This window comes from Tiliqua scincoides, chromosome 8, assembly GCF_035046505.1.
Source record: "Tiliqua scincoides isolate rTilSci1 chromosome 8, rTilSci1.hap2, whole genome shotgun sequence".
Lineage (NCBI taxonomy): Eukaryota > Metazoa > Chordata > Lepidosauria > Squamata > Scincidae > Tiliqua > Tiliqua scincoides.
In genome coordinates this window covers 26,625,963-26,648,512 of record NC_089828.1, presented here as the reverse complement: position 1 = coordinate 26,648,512, position 22,550 = coordinate 26,625,963, and the positions used below count along the sequence as shown (strand labels likewise).

The 22,550-nt window shown below is 42.7% G+C and overlaps 1 protein-coding gene across 20 annotated transcripts in view; it reads right to left on the bottom strand.

Annotated features, from left to right (window-relative positions):
• Positions 1-249: 249 nt before the first annotated feature.
• The window catches only part of TPM1 (tropomyosin 1), a 35,851-nt gene continuing 13,550 nt past the window's right edge, over positions 250-22,550 (bottom strand). For 4 of the 20 annotated variants that reach the window (XM_066635238.1, XM_066635228.1, XM_066635226.1 and 1 more), the window contains 7 exons: positions 18,486-18,619; positions 17,239-17,356; positions 15,712-15,782; positions 14,476-14,551; positions 11,962-12,024; positions 11,426-11,495; positions 250-416 (listed from right to left, as the gene is read on the bottom strand). In XM_066635238.1, the coding sequence (XP_066491335.1) occupies positions 334-416; positions 11,426-11,495; positions 11,962-12,024; positions 14,476-14,551; positions 15,712-15,782; positions 17,239-17,356; positions 18,486-18,619 (615 nt within the window). In that variant the 3' untranslated portion in view covers positions 250-333. Of the gene's footprint in view, positions 417-4,491; positions 4,828-9,187; positions 9,271-11,425; positions 11,496-11,961; positions 12,025-14,475; positions 14,552-15,313; positions 15,390-15,711; positions 15,783-17,238; positions 17,357-18,485; positions 18,620-22,550 lie in introns of those variants that run through there. The other 16 variants (XM_066635232.1, XM_066635230.1, XM_066635237.1 and 13 more) reach the window with 7 other exon arrangements.

Sequence of the window (22,550 nt, the reverse complement as noted above, 5' to 3'; positions counted from 1 at the left end):
AGAACAGGTGGGAGCCTGCTCCAAACAAGGACTGCACACAGGCTTGTGTTACTGAACTCTGTACAAAGTGCAGCCAACGTCAGGCTGGGAACATGGCACATGATCTTTGAACCAGAGAGATGCTGCTTTAACTCTACAGATAACTTCCGCATCTTGGTGTTTTCCCTGACACAATCCCTGGGGTTTAGCAGATGATACTGCAAATGTGGCAACATGGAAAAATAAAATAAGACACATATAAGGGGAGTTTTCATGGCAAGCGGGTGTTTAAAAAAAATAAAGGAAAGAAAAAAAACAAAACCGAAAGTGGTGTGGTTGCAGCTAACAGGGTTTTCACATGTTGTTGAGCTCCAGTAAAGTTTGATCCAGCATCTGATGCATATTGAGGTTCTCTTCTTTAGCATGTGCCACTTTCTCTGTTTTGGATTAGAAAAATCAAGATATGAACCATCTTGTCATTTGGAAGCATTCCTTTTAATTACATGAAAGCAAACATTGTGAACAAGTACGAAGTGTGCATGGTATGAAGTACCAGGATTTTCTAACCCAGATAGCTAGAAAAATTTGTAAACCAAAAGGCATGGGTCAACAGTCAGGTGCCTCTGCAAAAATCACTTGGCCAAAAGAGAAGCAAGTATTTTGTGCAACAACTAGGAAAGGAAGAGGCCAAGTGCAAGGGCTCATTTTTGGCACACCAGCAATTCTGTTCGTATTACATCAAATGTGTACCGGAGACACAGCAGGAGAGGAAAAAAGGAATGGAATAAGTTTCACAAAAAGTAAAGGCTCGTGGCAAATTTGGTGGTACAAGACTTTTGTTGCAGACAGCTAGATCTCTAAAATTAAACTAGAACTTGGAAAAGGCACAAGGTGTATCAAAACAGCCCATTCCAGAAAAAATTCAGAAGGTGGAAAACATGTCTTTAAAATCTATAGACTGACAAGGATTCAGAAGCAATTCTCTTAACAATTAGCAGAAAACAAGAGGGAAAGAATCAAACTTGACTGCTGGGAAAAATCCTAGTTCACTTATGTACTGCTAAATCAAAAATCAAAACAGGAAACATTTAACATTTGTTAAGTTGTGTGTTACATGCACACTTCGTAGGACAGCCATTAAACAAGCAAGCACAAGGCTCCAAAACCACATACTGTACTCCCAAACATCAACAGCAATTTTGTAGTGAAGCAGGCCTACTTTGAAACTGACCAGAGGTTATCAACAGAGGGGTTCTTATTTGGGTAGCTGACTTAACCCACACACAAAGCTGTTTTTATTGAATCTCAAAAAATGACTGCTCGGATTTCAAATACAAACCAGTTGGGACTACATCTGATTTGAGATTTTTTTTTTTAAACAAAGATTCAGGTTTCAGCTGTCCCCCTTCCCCAGCTACCAGCAAAACTCTCCACTCCAAAATGGAGGCTGCTGGGTTGTTTTTCTTTTTTTGTTATAATTAGAGAGCATAGCTGGTCTTGAAGCAGGAAAGGCAAATCTAAATAGACCCCAACTGGTTAGGAAACTTTTAGACTTTCTCAAGCCAGGTTAGCTACATTCCGTCTGGCAGCTGACAGTGTTTCTTACTAGGCACAGGTCTCTTGCATATTTCAGTATCAAAGGAACCATAAACACATCCATTAGACAGAGTGGATTCATAGTAAAGCTTAATCCTCGTTCAGGGCCAACTTTAACTCATTAGTTAGACGACGGTTTTGCTCAAGCTGCTGGTAGAGCTGGTCTGTACAAGTCAGCAAGCAGGTTAGGAGGGAAGAGAAGAAAAGAGGAGGCAGAAGGAACATAAGGTTAGACAGAGCAAGAAGTAAAAAGAATCGCGCGCATGCACACACAACAGGTTAATAGCTAGGAAAATCATTCAGAGATGCTGTACACTAGTAGTCATCCAATGATCAAGTCAACTATACACAGACACACAGAATGTACCTTGCTGCGAGACAGAACCTCAGAAAGAGATTCTCAACCTTCAAAGGTGGGCAATGTTTCGAGCATCAAGACAGGAAGCCGACTGTATATTGGAGAATAGCTGCTTAACCACCAGATGTGGGAGTGCTAGAGAAGTCCTGGTCTCCCCTTTCTCAAGTCAATGTGCATGCATGTTTTATTCTTGGTAGTACACAGGAGCTGGAAATGGGTGGTTTTATGGAAGCAAAGCATTCCTTTGGCAGTGAGAAGACCTCCCTTCACAAGTCAGGGAAGCGAGGACAAGGAGAAGTGGTATGTACCACATGGCCTGCATCTTCTGAGCCCAATTCTACCACCACTATCCTGAAAAAGGATGCTTTGGGCAGTAAGGTGGTCTATAACTAGGAGTCCAAAGAGCCATAGTGCTCATTCTCAGCTCTCAATTTCCCCACAGGAATTCTTTCGGCAGCAAAGAGGAGTGCCAAAAGGACTGCAAGTAGAGGGGGAAATAAAACTCATAGCAGGAATGTAAGGAAGAAAAAGGAGCAAAGGGATTAAACAAATTATTTCCTCCTTTGCAGTTCATCCCACCTCCTTCCCACAAATTACTTGTGGATCCCGATTTATAATTCCAGATTCCCATTCACCAGCCTCCAACACTCACATTTACTTTGCCCAGTGAGTGTGGCATTGCCTTGCAAACAAGTGCCTAGGGCTGAATTCTGTTCACTGCTACTGGCTTATACAGTGCTCACACTCTATACGTTGCTGCTGGACACACTTGCTGAAATGTGGTCCCAATGATTTATTCCAACCTCTTTTCCAGCAAGTGTGCTTCGGATCACAGATTAAATCTTCAGTACTGGAGAAAGGAGAGTCACTCAGCCAAAATTTTTCTTGGCTCAAGCCAGCTTGCCATGAAGTTACTGGAGTTTTTCCCCTTCAGAATTTTAAATTATTGCCGGAGGAGCTGGGTTACATTCTAAGGGCTTAAATGTGTATAACTTTTATTGCGTAACCAAGTGGCTGAAAAAAAAAACTGTGGTTCTTGTGACTTCATTAGTGCAGAGCAAGAGAAAAGCCGGCAGGGTTTTCATTGAGATTCAGATGACAAATGGTCTCCTATTAATATAACAGAACCCTAATCCAGCATCTTGACAATGACCACTCTCATTTCTTACAAACTGCTCAGGGATTTGTGTGGCTGCCAACACCCCTCCAAGCCCAAAGGTTCCAATTCTTTGGTGTCCTTCACCAAAGTGAAGTTGTCCTTCACTTTGGATCCTATTCCAAAGGATCCCTTAACTTCTGATATTAATGAGAACACAGAGTGGCTCCCTCTCCCCATTCCCAATGTGTTTTAATCAGTAAACTAGTGGTTACAACCAATTTGGTTAACCAGTAACTTACACTGGTTCTTGGCAGAGTTTAATAATGGAGCAATTTTAGCCACTCTGGGACAAGAGATTGGCAGCTACTCTGAAATAATAGAATAGTTTTGGGAAACAGATTTCGTGCACCCTGCAGTAGATCTTATGCAAAGGTCAATAATGAAATGGACAGCGGCATGAGCAAGTCAATCCAGAATTTCACTTTTTAGATGAAAAAAAAGCACTCATATAGAGTGCTGCCTGGGTTCAGCCTAGAGATGTCACAGCAGAATGATCCAAAACTATAGCTAGTTTCTGTGCTGTGTTCTCACACTATTCATTTAACCAAACAGTGTGCGAGAATATGGTAAATGTATGCATTTCTGGCCAATAGTTAGCGCCTTCTACGGCATGCAAATATCACCAATCCATAGTCATGTAAGGGAACTCCAACCATAAACTGATTTATGATAAGAACAGCAGCAGCCCAGCTTGCAAACTCTTGCCCAGAGTAACTTTCCAGCCTCCTCTTTTGAATACAACAATGCCACTGCCTTCACCTCCAGCATTCCCTTACTGCTACCTTTGCTCTCAACTCAGTCATACAGATCAGAAACTTACTTGTTCTTTGAAGGAAAGCCAAGATGCTCACAAAGCTTGCACACACTGCCAGTGGCATTCCACTGGGTGGCAGCGGCAAAGCACTAAGTTTAGCCGGGTGCCTCAACATGCCCTTTAAGCTGCCCCTCCCTGGCACCAGCTGAGCCACTCCGAGTGGTGAGAAGCGGTTCCTCTGTGCTGTTCTCACAGCTCAGAATGGCTTCAATGGCAAGGGATAGGGACAGCTTAGAGGGTGCACTGAGGCACCCTGCAAAACATGGCGCTTTGCCTCCCCTCTAGGAACATCACTGTACACTGCAGGTACACCTAACCCTGTTTGCAGTGGACTTTTGGATTTATTTCAAGACTTACATGCTCCTTCATTCAGAGATAGATAACTGAATTTAAGAGCCCAGTCTAAGAAATATCAGCTGGATATTCATTACGGGCAGACAACTTTTGCCATTCTTACAATCTGACAACATTGCAGGTTTTTACATTACTAATATTTAGCAAAAAGGTTGTGAAATGGCATGTAGGAAAAAAACACAAACAAACAAACCAGACAGGCAAAAATAGAAAGCAAGAATGAATCCCTAGTGGCGAGAAAGCAGGTTTTTAATTTTATTCATATTGGAAATGGTGGAAATAAATAAAAGGCAAAAGGAATAGCAAAACAGATACAGCTTACACAGTTGGGAGTTTATTTTACATTGAAAGTTGGAGAGTTTCTGTACAGTCAAAAAGGCACAAAGGAGAGAGAGAGAGAGTATGTGTGCGTGCCACATGTCCTGTGAGCAAGGGCTAGGAGGAAAGGGTTAAGGGCAAGTGGGAGAAGGACAGGACACTGAACTGAGAAACAGCCAACAGCTTGGAAAAGATGGTTTATCCAGCCTGATGAAGATGTCTTTGGAGAAGTGAAGCAAAGACATTTATCTGTGTGAAGATAAAAGAGAGGAAGTAAAAATGGCATAATGGATGAGCAGGGTGGCAGAAAGCAGAGAAACACAGAGGAGATATAGCAGTATGTAAAGGGAAATGAAGCCTGTCTTGATAGCTCTACCTTCCTTCTCCTCTTATGATATAACACTATAGTCCCTTTCGTACTCCCTAAAGGGTGCACTTTGAACAAACTCTGAAAAGAACCCCCAATTTCTGCTTCCAGAAATAAACTGTGCTCATTGGGAGAATTTATGCAGATCTACTTGCTTTGCATAAAGGGTATTTGGCTTTCAATTTCAAGTGACCAATATTTGAGTTTTTGCTAAATACATGGAAATACATTTAGAATTGCTCCAAACTTCTGAGGTTTGGGTCAAGGTATCTTCTATACAGTGTGCCTCCTTAACCATGGGCTCTGCTGGAGGGCCTCAGAGGCTTCCCAGGTGCAACTGGAAGTACCTTCTAGTTATGTCTGGGAGGACTTCTGAGGTGAAGGGAGGTTGTGCATGGCCTCCCGGGCCTCAAAAGGCTTCCCAGAGGCTTCTGAAAGGGACTTCCAGTTTGCCACCTCCCCCCTCCACCCCACGGATTTCACTATCTGCAGGCTGATGGTGTGCTGAAAAGGATCCCCACTGGATACCAAGGGCCCACTGTATTTCAAAACAAAACTACAGCTGCGTATACAGTCATAAAAGCTGACTTCTGTAAATGGAAGTCTTGCCCTAATGAGGAGAATAAAAAGGAACATAAACTGTGGTAAAAGAAATCAGCATGTGGTGATGGCATCTTGCCTAGATGCCTTTAAAAAGGGATTGGACAAGTTCCAGGAGGAAAAATCCATTACGGGTTAAAAGCCATAACGGGTATGTGCAACCTACTGATATTAGAAATGGGCTATGTCAGAATGCCAGATGCACCAGGATGCAGGTCTCTTGTTAGCTGCAGTGCTCCCTGGGGCATTTGGTGGGCCGCTGTGAGATACAGGAAGCTGGACTAGATGGGCCTATGGCCTGATCCAGCTGGGCTCTTCTTATGTTCTTATGACTTGAATTTTAAGACTATACTGCCTCTGAAAGTGAGCCCCACCTCCACGTTTTAGCAACCCTCCTGACTAGAAGTAGGCAAGGCTGGAGCAGTGACATGACAGAGACTCCGCAGGCAACCTTATTTGTGTGCGGGTGGATACTTGGGCTCAGTGGAGCCTTGTAACTCTCTTGCAGCATGACAGCAGTTCTCTGAGAGCACACAGCTGAGGAATCTTGAAAAACAAGGCAGCCATGAATGGACGCATTGGCTAGGGGACATGGCCAGTGGCCACAAGGAAGAAATAGCAGCTAGAAGCACACAAGAATATATTATTCGGTTTTTTCAAATTCTATTTCTACATAGGAGAAAAATCCCCAATTGCTTCCAAGCTCCACAAACTCATCTTGCTTGAACTTGGCTTTCCCATCTTTTCTAAAAGCAACTTAAAGCTGCGAGGTCTCCCCCATGCGAGCTCTGATTACAACCATTAGCCCAGGCATGCGCAAACCTTCATTTTGATCTCAAATGAAAAGATCTTGCAAAATGTTTGTGAGATGTTAGTGTGTGACATGACTTGGATGGAAGTTTAGAAATCAAAACCTGCAAAACAGATGGTTTTAGACCACAAAAAGAAATCAATCCCAAAGGAGATTCAACAAAAAATATTGCACAACTGTAGGCTCAGGAATATTTTTTGTTTATGAATTAAGCGGGGGGGGGGGTGTATGAGAAAGGATGCAGAAAACTTTGGTGTATGCAGTACATATTAAGAGGCTCTAACCAAAGTCTGATGCTGTGGAAAAACAACAATCAACACAAAAAAGTATTGAAGCATCTCGTTGAGTGCTTTGAGAAGAGCCCCAATATGTCCAGGTTTCTCCTGCACTGGTTCTCTCAAAGGTTAGTTAGCAAACCCTATTGTTACCCAACTGCTAGTATCAAGGCTATCAGTACAATAGAGTTGACCTCTGTTCAGCATCTCTTAATATATTATAAAACGGACCAAACTCACTACACAGCTTTCATCACCCATTAGTGCTCTCTGCAATGTCAACTTCTCCAGGTATAGCAATGGTTCCAAACCTTTTTGGGCTGGTGGCTCTCTCGACCTACTCGGCCATCAGTTGCAGCTCCCCATCAGAACTACAATCCTATACATCACATAGGGCAGTGGATTTTTCACAAGGATACTGTGGTTCCAGAGTGCCACAACTCAGTTTGGGAACCATGACACACAGTATGCAAGCAAACTTCTAACCCCTTGCTCCTTTCCCTAACTAGAACTTAATCAGAATGGATTCCATTCTGCCTTCAAAGCATGTCCAAACAGCAAGAAGTGTGCTAAGGGGAACAGACAAGACAGACACTTTCTGCCCCTAAAACAATGCCACAATGGAAAGCAAACTCGATGGACAGAAGCTGGACTTCAGCGGGAAGGAAACAGGTCAGAAGTCCCCAAACAACATTCAGTGATCCAATGAAGAGCCATCTGGACATGTTCTACGACTCTGAAAGTCGTAAGAACTACTTTTGTGGAAGGTGTTAAAACTGTTTAGCAACTGGTCTTATACTTTCAAATCATACAACCATTCCACAACAGTACAAGTTGAGAGTGCAGGTGGGGAATTGAGTATTTGAATGCTACTCCATGTTAAGAACACCCTGAGTATAGAAAACAAATACAACAGGGAAGAGGCCAAGCCAGAATTAGTCCTGATGGGCTAGTTTTCCAAGCCCAATGAGTATTTCATATGGGAGAGCACTGAAACATGTCATTCATTACCAGTGTAAAGAACTAGTACAGTCTCAGCTTGTTGGGACCATGCAAATCTATCATGCGGAGGCTGATTCTTAATCTAGAACCAAATGACTACAGCAGACAACTGCCCTGAGGCACATCAGCCCTCCCTCATAAAGGGGCAACCCACTGTTATTCTATTACAGAGTAACATGCCCCTTACAATAAGACATTAACAATCCCATGCTCAGTCTATTACTTTTAAATTGCATTTAAGCCTCTTAACTAAACTGGATTTCTTTACAGGACTGGTCAACATACGAACACAAAACAATTGCAAAGTAGAATCTAATAGCTAACATAAAAACAATAAAAAGCTCTGGGGGTACCATGCTTATTGCATCCTAAGAAAGTGAATCCTGATTAACCACCATTGAAATAAATGAGATATGTCAGCTGGGACTAAAGGCACAATCCTAAACCCTTATATCAGTGCTTTTCAGCACTGGCATAGTGGTGCCAATGGGACGTGTGCTGCATCCCGCAGTTCGGTGTCACTCACGGAGGCCTCCTCAAGGGAATGTTTGCTCCCTTACCTCAGAGCTGTATTGCCCTTAGGTCAGTGCTGGAAAGCACTGACATAAGGGGTTAGGATTGCACCCTAAATTGTACACTAGCCTGGGAATAAGTTCCACTGAAACTTACTACTGAGTAGACATGCATAAGATTGTACTGCAACTTAAGCCCCATTTGTTCAACAAGACTTAGGCATCCTAATGTTCTTAAGATACAGCCCATATTTACTAGGAAGTACATCACATTGATTTTGACTGTGCTTCAATCCCACTAAATGAGTTTAGGATTGCAACCTCAGAAAATACTAAACTTATTTAACTCAGGAACAGAAAAAAGTACACTATTTTAGAAGATGTCTGAACAGAAGAGAACTGTTAAGGAGAAACTGGCAATACAACCAAAGGTGGGTGGAAGGTGGAGAATGAGAAAAGGTTTCAAGGGAGATAATTAGGTCAAAGTGAGCCTTGCAGAGTGTTACAGAAGGTCATCAACCCAGGCATGAAACTTTCCCACTCTTTACCGAAAGAGAAAAATTCTAAAGCCACTGAGTTTTACTCTCATTCAAGGAGGGGCTGAGTAAAGGGCCAGAGTTAATTAATTCATCAACAATTTCCATTCATGTTGAACAAGACAGACAGGCCACTGATGGTGGGCAAGCTGATGTGAGGTGGAGGGGGCACCATAAAGACCCACCACTTCAGTCCAATAATGTCTTGTGTCTCATGAAATTAAGAGCTGGACACAAAAATCATGCAGAGAGAATTTTAAAATCCTTGTGCATTTCATTTTGATTCCCCAACTATATGATTTTAAAGGATGTGGCCTTCTCATTTAGGCTTCTCACTGAAATTAGGGACACTATTTTATTTTATTAAAATTGTGTACAAAGTAGAATTTCAAGAGGATGTAGGAAGTCCAGCCCAGTGCTAAAGAGTGGCTAAGCTTCATTTGCAAGGCTGCATTTGGCAATCATGAGGGTGAAGTCAGACAGGCACAGGCAAAAACAGGTGTCATTTACATTGAAGTCATATCGTTGAGAGCGTGGTCCAGCTCCTCGCTGATGGCTTTGTACTTGAGTTTCTGAGCATACAGCTCATCTAAGAGCCACCAGGGGAGGTGTAGAGGTGCGAGAAGAAATGATGACCAGGTGATCAAGGGTGGTGAAGGTGGTGGCAGGGAACAAGATCCAGAAAACCACAACAGCAAGAAGGGAAAAGGTGTGAAGGAGACAGTGGCATGGCAGGATGAGAGCAGAATAGAACACAAAAAGAAGTCAAAATAAATACAAAATAATGGTAAAGCATAAAGATGGTCAGAAAGCGAAATGCTGCCTTCATCAGTGAGACAAACCAGAAAAAAAAGTGAACAAGTGCTGGGGTGATATATAGGGAAAACATTCTCTTTTGCTGAAATAACATTAGCCTCCCATTAGAATGAAATAAACTTGTTAACAGCAGTGTTCTCTCACTAATGCTTCCATATAGTTCAGTTTTCCTGACTTTGAGGAGAAAATGAAATAGAGAGCAACTGGTAGAAAAAGTGGAAGAGGAAGAACTTCAACAGGTGCTCCATCATGTGAAATTTCACCTGCAGCTCAGGCATACATTTATGACCTCAGCAAGAAGCAGCTCTGAGACAAGGGGACAACATTGTGCTGTCATATGGCAATGTTTCCCATATCATATGAACTCAGGAGGAGCTCAGCTGGACCAGACCAAGAGTCTAGCACTTGTTGAAGACCTCTCCTCTCCCAATGACATTGTCGTATCACAGAACCCAACATGGTGTTGGGTCTTGAGGAACACAATTGCTTTACACAACCACAGATGCATGGCAGCCAGAATGGAGAGGGAGCTGTGGGATTCTTGGTTTATTTTCCAAGAGGATATCAAGTCCCTCACAGCCTCTCTTTTGTCGGAAGCAACAGGCCACAAACAGGCCTTGATCAAGAACACAAGACTGTTCTGAAGCCTCCTTGACTCCCAACACTGCAACTCTCCTCAAGCGAAACAGTGACTCAAAGGTCCCACTAGAAAGATTCAGAGACAAGCATAGGGGTGTGTGTCTGTTGCTCTCTAACCCCTAACAGAAGCACATCCCATTGCCAACAACTGCTCCTATTTCCCCACTTGCAAGAAGTGCTTTGGGGGGGGGGGGAGTGAGAACTGTTGCTACGATCCTGTGCAGGGAGTCAACAGATATTTCTCATCAACACATACATACAAATGTTTTACTATCACTGGCAAATGAATCACCAGGTGCCACCAATTAGCTTCCTTGACCTTCACTTATCTCCATCCAAAATTAATTTGCAACATCCCTAATTAGTGTGAAAGCAGTGCCTTCCCTGGCTGACATTTTTGGCCAGTGAACTTAAAGGCAGTTACCACATTCCCCATCAAGTAATTTCCTTTTGGCAAAGAAATATTCCAGAAGAGAGAAAAAAAACAAAACATTTTTGGAGGTAGAAGGAAGGCGCAAACCTCAGAAATAGAGACAGAAATAAAAAAACAAAGAGGCAAAAAGCAAAAATCTTTCCTATCTAAACCTAATAAATAAATGTTTTTCAACCCCTTTTCTCTCATTGTTTCATGTGGGCTGCCCTTACAGCAGTAACATCTCAGCACTGCTCAGCCAATGAGCCTGAGGGCCGGATAAAAAGCTTCTGCGAGCTGCTTCCAGCCCCCAGGCCTTATGTTTGACACCCCTGGTGTACATAGTTCCTCTCCTTCTTTTGTCCTCACAACAACTCTGTGAGGTAGGCGAGGTTGAGAGATAATGACTGGCCCAAGGTCACCAAGGGGAAATTTCATGGTTGAGCAAGGATTTGAACCTGGCTCTTCCAGGTCTACGTGCAATCCTGAACCAACACACCATCCTGGCTCTAGGTAAGGGGGGAGTGGAAGAGGCATTTGATGCCTGGTTCAGGCCCTAGGAGGCCTTCGGTCAGCCCTGAAAGTGGCTAAATGCTTTGTCAGTTCAAGAAAAAAAAATGTTAATGCCAGACACCCACCAAGCACTGAGGTGTTTTAGAGAAGGAAATTCAATCTTTTGCTACTATAACAATGAGGAAATTGGCAACCCTAGTTCAAGCTGGGGCTGGAAGCATAGCAGAACTGGCAGTCATCCACAATAAACTTTCTCCAGGTTTCACCCAGCATAAGCAGCTGCCTACCTTATGTGCCTACTATATATAGATGCCTGCTGTATCAGCCTTTTAGGTTAACAAGGAATGTGAACAAAGATTCATACCTTCTAAGTCATCAATGCTCTTCTCCAGCTTAGTTACCGACCTCTCAGCAAATTCAGCTCGGGTCTCAGCCTGGGGTCAAACAAGACACACAGAAGCAGAAATGGGTGACTCTACACAGAAGGATTACAAGGGGGAAAAGACACAGCCCAGGGATAATATCTCCCTCCCCCCCCCCGGGGGGGGAATGAAGATCACTTTATAATGCCAGACTTAAAGTAACTTATTTCATGCTTGCCACTGTCTCACCTGAAAGACAGAAAGAGAAACAGAAAAGGAGTGGCAGGGGTGGGGGTGGGGGTTGGTGCACTGTTGATAAGATGGGAAGTGGACAGAGACAGGTCTGGCTTGTGGACAAGGCTGAGTGATGCCTCATGTGTGTGTTTTCATTTCTCTACTCCCCTGAGGAAATTAGGAGAGTTGTGGGCTAGAGTGTCCTCCTTCCTTTGGAATCCAGGAGGTAGAGGCTGGTGCACCGCTGGTAAGATGGAAAGGATCATTTAGGTGTCTAGGAGTTCTTGAACATTTGTGTTTTTACCTCCTTCAGTTTGTCAGTAAGGACCTTGATTTCCTCTTCATACTTGTCTTCCTTTTGCGAGTACTGTAAACCAGAAACATCGATTGGCGACATCAGTCCTCAAGAGTTCACATACAAATGTGATGCTACACAACTCGTGGTGCTCTTACAGCCGCATGTTAAAAAACCACACCCAATGACTGCACAGGATAAATCTAGCAAAATTACAGTGCCAGAAACAAGTGGCCAGGTTGGATTGTACAAATTAGAGGGAAGACAGATTATAAAGACATAACCACATTAACATTCAGATGCCTGTCAATATTTAATACCTTTAATGCAGTGTTTCTCAACCAGTGGTATTTGTACCACTGGGGTATCTGAGGTGGTGTCTGGTGGTACTCATGGGATCCCAGACCCCCACTGCCTAGCAGGGAGACCAGCAATGCAACATGATAAGCAGCAGTAGGAGGCTCAACTTGGCGGGCAGAGCTCCAGTTTTTTGCGCACTCAGAAAAGCTCTTCTGTTCAGCCTGAGCCTCTTACCAATATTTGTCATGCTGCATCTGGCCTCCCAATCTGGAAGTAACTGGCAATGACCTCATCACTCATTACTTCCAGTGGTACTTCCAACAGCTGGACCATGCAAGATGGGACAGTGTGGGACAAACGCTGGGATATGCTGCTTTAATGTGTTTTGAATTAAACTAATGCATATGCAATTCCCACTTAAAAGACTCACAGCCTTGTAGTTCAAAAACTGAGATCCTCACAACAATCAAGCGTTTTAAGAGTGCAAAGCTCTTGCATTATCTTGCTGTACAACAACCCTGAAAAACTAAGCATTATTATCCCCATTTTGCAGATGGGGAAGACTGAGGTGGAGAGGGAATGGTTGGCATTCAATCACCTAATATGTTCATGGCAGAGGTGAGATTCACACTGGAGAAATCTTGGTTTGCAGCTCAGTCTCGGAGCCACTGCACTACACCAGCTCATTAGAATTTCAAGTTAAAATCCTTTAACTGCTGAACACAAGAAGTGTTTAACAGAGGCCCCCAATTTTTGGATCCCCATAACCACCTTAAAATGGGATATCCATTTTAAATTACATTTTTATCTCATCTTTCAATGTGTGCATGCGCAAGCACTGGTCACTGGCTAACTAGCTACACCCGGTCTGACAATATTACATTTTAGCACACCAACTTTGTACTCTCTGGAGCCAAGAACTGCCTACTTAAGACTTCTGCACTGCTTGAGAGCAGGTGGCCCACTGGATCCCAGCACAACCGGCTGAATCAATCTTCAGGGATAAAGGTTCACCTTGCATCTCATTTGCTGTTTTTTATCTCTTACATCAGAAGAACCATATGCTTATGTAAACAAGGCATAAGGAAAAAAAGATTTTTTTTCGTTTTGTTACGAGGGAGTGATGATGGAGTCATTTAAAGGGGGTGGGAAGAGTTGAGAAGTGTTAATGTCAAGAAGGGAGAAAACATTCACAGGACAGGCCTGAGGTTCTTTGCTGTTCTAGATGGTTGCACCACAAGCAAAACGGTGAGGCACCTCCCAGGGTGACCTCCTAGACTGCACAATACTCCACTGCTACTATGAAAAATACTGGCAGGTGGGGAGGGGGGGGAACTTTAGCAACTTGGCTAGCCCTGACTTTATACCAGACCAGATCAGCAGGCTAATACTACAAGAGTGGCTAACTTAGGTGGAGTTCTGCTGTGTACTGAACAAGCAGGGTTGTGTAATCTCCTTCAATTTCATAAAATACTAGATTGCCGTTCACTTTTAACTATTTAATATTTTACTTTTAACAATATATGATACTTAAAGACAACTTTTGGGTCCCTCTTCAATTCCATAAGTCTACATTTTAAAGTTGAAGCTGAAATGCTTGCTTATAGGGTGTAGCCCAAATCCTAATAGTTGTTGCAAATTTGAAAAGTTTTCATCTGCCAATGATTCCAACAGGTGACACCAGCTTGAATGCAACGTATTTAAAAACACACATTAAAAAAATCCATGCTGCAGAAATTAAAGCTGCCACCCTTATCATATGATCGTATCATATGAATCAAGAAAAAACAGGCACATAACTTTTTTTATTGCTCTGATTTACAGAAGGGCTGTAGCTTGGTGGTAAGGTCCCAAGTTCAGTCCTTGGCACCATCACTTAAAAGGGCTGGGAAAGAATCCACCTAACCCTTCGACTGGCCAAGTGGCTCCGGAGTAAACAATAGCTAGAGAGAGAAACCAATAAGCTGACTCTATTTGCAGCAGCTTCATGTGCTCATTTTGTATCATTCATGGTGTTTGTACATTGCCTTGGGAACCGGGTGGTGGAAAGGGGATATGCATGGCAACCCAATGCATGTTTCCTTGTGAGGAGCCCCACTGTATTTAGTGGGTCTAACTCCCAGGAAAGTCTGCACAGGACTGCAGCCTTAGAAACAGAAGTAGTGATTAGACTGGGTTGCAGAACCCATTTTGCATTGTTTGTGCCATCCAGCTAAAGCATACCTTCTCTGCCTGAGCCTCCAGCGACCTCAGGTTGTTGGTCACCATTTTCAACTCCTCTTCAAGTTCAGCACATTTGCTATTATTTTGGAATGGAGGCGGGAAAGGGGGCAGGAAGAAGTTCAGTCAAGCAAAAGAAAAATAAAAAAGAGAAGGGAAAAAAGACATAGAAAAATGAAAACTGAATCTCACAGCAAAAGAAGGGCCTTGAAAGGAGCTGAATCTATCCGAGATTGAAAAGATAATCAACTACAATGCCCAGATTCGCTTTGAAACATGCCACAACCTGGGACACAAAGAGCATTTCAGCTGTGCTCTGAGATATCGTGCATTTGCTTCTGTTGGCTGTCCTTGGGACACATTCCTGATACTATGTCCAAAACAACTACCATCATGACAATGAACATCTCCAGTTGTGGGAGGAGAGAAGAATGGAATTTGCCAGGCTTATGTCCCAAGATCCTCATGGGATTCTACCTGCATGTACCATCCAGCACAAATGCAACCAACACGAATACAACAGTGCATTTAAAAGTGGTTGCATGACAAGAAGGCCCAAATTTATCCAGAATTGCCCACCTTAAACTATCCCAGAGAGTTCAGCTTCTTTCGGGGCTTGATCAGCTGCAAAAAAGGTTAACACACATGCACACACATACACACTAAAGACTAAAGACAGCCACTCAAGAAGCCGAATGCAAAGGAAAGTAAAGAGCACAGGGAAGATTCAGCCACTACTGCTAATGGGTGTAACTAGCAGGTTAAGATAGCTGAAAGATTTGGGTCGCAGCTAAACCTGCCCACTCGTTACACAGATATATAGGTATATTAGCTCCAGTACCTTCTCCTCTGCAGCCATTAATGCTTTCAACGTTTGATCCATTATCCTTAACTGTTCCTCCAGCTGTCGAACTTGGCTGTTAGTGAACACATGAAAATGCACAGAGCCATTCACAAAAACAAAAAATCAGTGAGCCAGTAAAAGCATACAGTGACCGAAACCAAACCGAAACCAGACACCCCCAAAAGAATATCCCCGTTCCCAGTACACATCAACACAGACATGCGTACTCAGACACACATACAAAGGCGCCCTTTTTCTGGTGCACACAGCAGACTGCAGTTGCCACAATAAAACGAGCCAATCACAGTGTTGAGCCGGACACCCACATGAGCCATAGACATCATGCTTGTCTCGTAAAATCCCAGAAAGCTCAACAGCTGAGGGACAGTGCCTACCTTTCTGAAAGCTCAGCCCGCTCCTCTGCACGCTCCAGGTCGCTCTCAATGATCACGAGCTTACGAGCCACCTATAGCCATGGAGAGAGGGGAAAGAAAGGAAGAAGAGGTTGTACTTACCAACATTAATTACAATACATCATAATGGGAGTCAACCAGAAAAATATCATAATCTGGAGTGCAAAAATCCAGTTGGGAATGAGGAAGTCATTCCATCTTTCTCCTCATTCTGTGCTGCATCTCAGAATGTGGCCTGGCAGCCAGCTACTCTTTACAATGTTTTCCTGCAGTTCTGTTCCTTCTCTCATTGCCATATTCAGCTCCCCAGTGCTGACCGGTGGGAAAAGACAGAGAAGAGCCATTGCTCTTTAAACCTGATTCAGAGTAGCGCTAATGAAGTCAAACAGGCTGCTGCAGGATAACTAGGGTCTGAGAACTGAAGCCCAGCAGAACATTATTCTGTGACTACAGCATACAGGATATACTTTCTTTAAAGTTCTGTTAATTCAACTGAATCTGTTGTGTTAAGTGAAATCCTTGTCACAACAGTCATCATTCAGACAGTTTATACCAACAATAACCTGATCATCCTGCACTGAACAATTCCATTTTTACTTGGGGTCCTATAGATTCTGCAGTCATAGAAGTCTTTGTAATACTGACACTTCCAATTTTACAGCTGTTGCAAAATGGTAACTACCAGATGTATGCTTCCAAACCCTCTAAGCAGGAATCCACAAATGCTGGCTTGGCTAACTTACCAGCAATTACGGTATGGTTGTCCCTTCCTCCAAGTTCTCTGGCACATGCAGAGGGTTTGGGAGAGATATGAATCTTTTTCTGAATTGTGTTGGAAGTCAGTAAGAAACAGCAAGAGCCTCTCCAGCTGCTCAGAAAGAAATCCTGCTATTTCTTTCCTTCTCACAAATGGCAATGGAAACAAGATCGGGGGAGGGGACCTTGTGTGGTGTTGGATGTCCCACTTATCAAAAGCCTGAAGGCACTCACTGAAGCCTTACAGATGCCAAATCGTGAGTGACCTAGCAATGGGGCAATTTCCACTCAGGGATAGACATCATCAAAAGTGGTGCCCTAAATCATCAAAATTTTGTTGGTCCTTCTGTTTTGCCTGTCATACAATGGGGGATTGTGGTGGGGCAGAGAGTGTTTTGAATATAGGATGGGAAGATTCCACAGCTATGTTTACATACATTAATTCAATTCAATGTATTCATATTCAACAAAGCACAGCCTGGGTATGGGTGAGGGGTTTCAAATCCTAGACATTGCTCATTCATCATTTGAAATATTTTAACACACACTATGCTTATCACTGAAAGTTATTGCTTCCAGTATCCCCTTGTTGTTTTCCTCCATGAAGGATCTTGGCCCAGATCTTCACTTGTGGCCTACCCATCACAACTTCCGTAGAGCAAGGCTTATTTTCAAGGCTTATTAGCCCTTCCTGAGGACTGGAGTCAAACCAAACTATGGTCCAAGAGGCCTCTGCTGTACTCGAATACAGACCTCTTCATACTTGCGGTCAGCATCCTCAGCAATGTTCTTGGCCTCTCTAAGTTGGATCTCCTGAATTTCCATCTTCTCTTCATCCTTCAGGGCCCTGCTCTCAATGACCTTCATTCCTCTGGAAAATGGGAAGGACAAGAATTTGAGATGGTTTGTTAGCTCAGGCCAGGTTAATTATATTCTGCAACCTAAAGTCTGCGCGCACACACAAAACAGATGTACTCTGCGTTGTCTACAAACTTGAGCAAATTTTTATATTTCATCTTAGGACACATCATTTATTCTGGTTCAAGTCAGGGGGTCCATAAATCTTGGCGAAAACCAAATTTGTCATCAGCAGGAACCTGCTCCTCCTATTCCTGATCTAGTGCTGCACCACCAAGCAACCAGCACTAGGTCAGGGATAATCCCCTGCTCCTCTTCCCAGCTTGAAACCAGTGAGAGATAATTCCAGCAACTTCCAAGGTTTTCCAAGTGTCCCAACAGAGAAACATGAGAACAAACATCCTCTCCAGTTTTGAGAGAGAGTGGTAGGATCATCTCTGCATCTATACTGCAATTCAAAGATCCTCTGAATGCTACTACAGGTATGATCCCAACCATCTTCAAGGTCATGAGTAAAGGTGGGTGAAAACAGTGATAAAACAAAAACACATAACACCGCTTGCTGCACTTCTCAATTTTGTACACAAAAAACCTGACATCTGCAAAAAAATAAAATTGTTTTATTTGGTTTTTATTCATTATTTAATGGGGGGAGGGAGTACGGCCAATGTCTGCAGCTGCATCTACTGGCACTATACCATCTATTAACACCTACCTAGTACACTTCTGAAGTGATTATAATTATAAAGTAAATTTTGAATTAAAAAAACACATAAAACTGCTTTCTGCACTTCTAATTTTGAAAAACATCAAAACCTGTGAAAAAATAAAACTGCTGCCCAAAGGCAGTGGAGGAACCCCAAGTTCACACTAATCTTAAATTTCTTGGTAAATTGTGTCCTACGTGAACCAGCATGAAATGGTTGGGGGGGGGGGTGCTCCCAGTTTATAGCTCCAGACTCAGACATCAAACTGTAAAACATCAGCCTCTTGTAAACTCTCCACTGGTCATACACATTTTAAAGTATCCAGCCCAGGTCACTAAAGCAAGGAGATTGGAAGATGGGCTGCCATACAGTTAGAGGGCATTAACTGTGCCCTGCTCTGGATTAAATGCATTAGTTGATGCCCCTGTTCCACACCTTTCGCTCTCATCTGCTGCCTTCTCAGCCTCCTCCAGTTTCTGCAGGGCAGTTGCCAAACGCTCCTGGGCACGATCCAGCTCTTCCTCTACCAGTTGGATACGCCTGTTCAGAGAAGCCACATCGCTCTCAGCCTATGGGGAGAGAAAAAGCATATCTGTGATGAGAAGATGGGTCACCTTCAAAGAGCCCACTGGCTGCGATGGAACTGGAGGGATTATTGGGAAATGCAGTCAGTTTAGAAAACCAAACAGCAGCAGTAAGGAACCCATTTAGGAATTGGAGAAGTTGGTCTTAAGTAGTTAGGCAGATTATAGCTACATAAGTCACTCCGGGTCAAATCTATTAAGGTACTTCTCAAAATATCCTTCCTTTTCATATACAGGGTATTTAATTGAAAGTATAAGACCAGAAACTAATTTTGAGCTTTAGCAACATACAGACTGCTATTATTTTGCTTTTATTTTTGTTTGCTGCTTGACAAGGTTATCTGAGTGCTTCAACTAGCGCTGGGCAGAGAACAGAGTTAGTTACTTGATTTTTTTTTTTTTAAATGGGGGGAAAGCTGCTGTTGTCCGGTCTTCATCCCAGATGCCCTGGGTGCAACCGGAAATAATGCCCAGCACATGGTGAGGTTAAACAATGCAGTCTGCTTCACCCCTCTTGTATGATATCTTAAGATTGTGATGAATTGCACCATAGGGGCTATTCTTCATTTATTAACAAGTCCATATCACACACTTCCCCTCCACCTATCTTCCTCCCACCACTTCTGCTTTCCTAAACATCCAGTCTGACAAAGAGCTTGCTTGATATTGTGCCTTTTCTGTTGGTGCTCATAAAGGTATGAATAGACTGTGAGTTTTGGATCTCTCCCCACTCCCATGGACCAACACAGCTACTTATGCTTTGTTCTTTGGTCTCATCAATATCCTGCTCCCATGTCAATCTGCTTGTTCTCTGCAATCATCTATAGCACCCTCTTTTGCATGTTCCTGCCTATCAAGGCTAACTGGATTGCAAGCTGGCACTGAACCTTCTCCATAACAGAAAGCCCCCTCCAGTGCTGCGCTGGAGGTCCCTAGCTCCCTTGACTTTGATGCCAAATAAACCAGTTATATTTGTCCAGTTTTAAGCACAGAACTGAACTGGCAATTGCTTGCACCTATTACTATTGCTTTAAAACTGCTTTATTATTTAGGATTAATTTACATCTTTAACACTAAAGAAGTTTCCACAACAAACCATATTTCCATCCTGTAACTTTCCTGTACCTTTCTGTGGCTTCCACTAAAAGGAAATCCTCTTGGAGATAATATTATTGATAAAGTGAGGGAAAGAAAAAGAATAGACTATAGTAAAGGAATTGCACACATGTATAGTTTATTTGGTATGTACCTCATGCATTCTGACTTTTTGCAGGGCATTTTACTACTTAACGATACCACCTGTATTTATTAAACTTGGTAAATTAAGAAACTGAACTTTCTTTGGGCAGGGAAGTTATTCTACTGTGCTTGATAATATGAACCTAGCCCTTTCCTGTGTGACAAAACAGCACACTCCTGCAGAAATTTGTCGTGCAATAAGTATGTCATAGGATGCAATCAGCTGCTAATATATTAAGGCTGCAATCCTAACCACACTTTCCTGAAAGTAAGCCCCAATGAACAAAATAGGACTTACTTCTGAGTAGACCTGGTTAGGATTGTGCCCTAACTTGAATGGGGTGGGAGGGGGAGGGAAGAAAAGCATTTTAGGAATGGATTACTGTAGTCTATGTAATAGGAGGAACTGCTCCATATTCCCCACAGTAGCTGTATATTTTAAGACAGATATTTGTTTCCTATGGCAAGGATACAGATAGCCCTCCCTTGACCCTGAAGTATTGCAAAACAGAGAAAGTCCATGCAAACACCACTGACCAAGAATAATATAGAGGAAAACACTACGGTCACAGCAACAGAACAAAAGAACGTACTATGTGCTATCTTTGCCTCCACTCTGTTGAAACTCCCTTTCCCCCTTTCTAGGTTTAGACTGTAATCTTCTTGGGGCAGGGACCACTCTATTCTTTTATGCATCCCCAATACGTCTCATCATCCAAGTTTTCCTCAAATTGCAAAGTAGGTACCAGACAGTTCTCAGGAAGAACAGTGTCAGTTTCATTTGTGTGTTAAACAATCCAGCCTGACTGTTAAGTACTGGTGGCTCAGCCTGAGCAGAGATGCTACCACATGGCTCAAATAGGATTCTGTGAGTCTCCTGGTCAGATAGGACCAGAGAAAAGGGCCACACTCTTGTCTAAACCCTCATTCAAGAGACTGGAGCAAAACCCCATCTCAACATGAGGCCACATATGTACTAATACAATGCACACTAGAGAGACACATAATCAAGTCTTTTGGATACTTTATTTGTAGTCCATAGCCGATGATTAGCCTTGCAGTACTGGTGTGATTAAAAAAAAATTTTTTTTTTTGCTGTTTTGTTACATAGTTTTTCAAAAGAAATTCAGCTGCTTTTAAACAAATTCACAACAAGGAACAGGAGGTTATCTCATATCACCCAGAAATTTCCTTCCTTCCTTAATTTTAATGGAGAAGTGTGAGCAGATCAGATGATCTTGTTAAAAACTAGCATCCCAAGTTAAGCCAGGATTTTGAGCCTTTTTCCAAACAGCTTTAAGAGAACAGAGACAACCCTCTACTTTCTAAGATGTATGAACTTTCCCATCACATAGGAACTAGATCAGTGCAAAAGCCCTGTCTTCAGAAGCCCACAGTTTCCCTGTTTTAAAAGGGACAGTTCAGTGAGAAGTTCTCCTTTACAAGACTGTCCACATTTTGACAGAGCTTGTGCAAGAGAAGTTCCTGGTGGACTGTGTCCAAAGTGACTGAAGTGAAACAAACAAATGTTCAGTCCCTCCCCAGCTTTCAAAGTACACTGCTGAGAAGAACCTTTTAAAGCTATAAAAGTTACAGAATTTTCCTCTCTGGGGAAAGAGAGAATTGGCAAACAACCCTGCACTAAAGTGTGGAAAAAGATTGCACTGCATGTTAATAAATACATTAACTAATCTCACCCCAATTGTAGCCTGCAATGACTAAAGGTCAATTTCCTCCTTCCTGTTCCCAGGGCAGCAGTTCAGCAAGAGCTTGCAGCTACCCTCAAAAGCCCAAATTATTTCTCTTGGTTTTGCTGAAAAGAGGACTTTCCCTTATATGGTAAAGAAAACTACCAATGACACTCCACAGCACTCCTAGGGCTAACTATTCGTTTCTGCCTTTTTTGTTTGCTGCATAGTTTCACTATGACAGAGGTCCTGGGATTAATGATTGCTACTGTTCAAGAAAGCAGCTATTTCCTTTTCAGTTAAGTCACTAAAAGCTGAAGGAAAATTGAAGGGAACACACACACACAAACACACCTGGAGGTCTCAAACTCTTCAACAAGTCTGCTAAGTATCCATTTTTAAAAAAATGAATATCCCAACCAGATTTGATATTGATTGGATGTTGATATCTACCAGATCTGATATTGCTATTAACCAGACTGATGCTATTTTTTATAGCCCAACCATGTCACCCAGTTCAGATGATCTAACAAACCAGTTTGCTGGCTCATGAACTCATATGGACTCATATGGACCATATGGACTCATGAAGAGTCCATATGTATCCTCCTCTCCTGGCATTTCTGACTAAGTGCAGTGCTTCCTGCTGCATTAACCCTGAGACCTCCAGAACAAGTGACCATGGCTAAAGCAATTGCAACAAACCAGGATGTAAAATTAGGACTCAACTATGGTCTGATATTCTGTTCAGGCTGCTTAAACCGCAGTTTCCTGGCTCAGGCCAGGATTTTCCCTGCAGTAAATCCCTAATTGTTCTATGTAAGCATGCATAGATTTGCAGCCTGAATTACAAGACAGGCTAGTTTTAGTTTAGTTCTGCCTGTCTAAGTCTGTGTCAAATTAGTCTTTATCTGAGATTAATGAAATTCACTGTCTAATGAGTTTTTCAACCTGCTCTCTAATTTGCACCTGTACTTTGCATTGAGAAA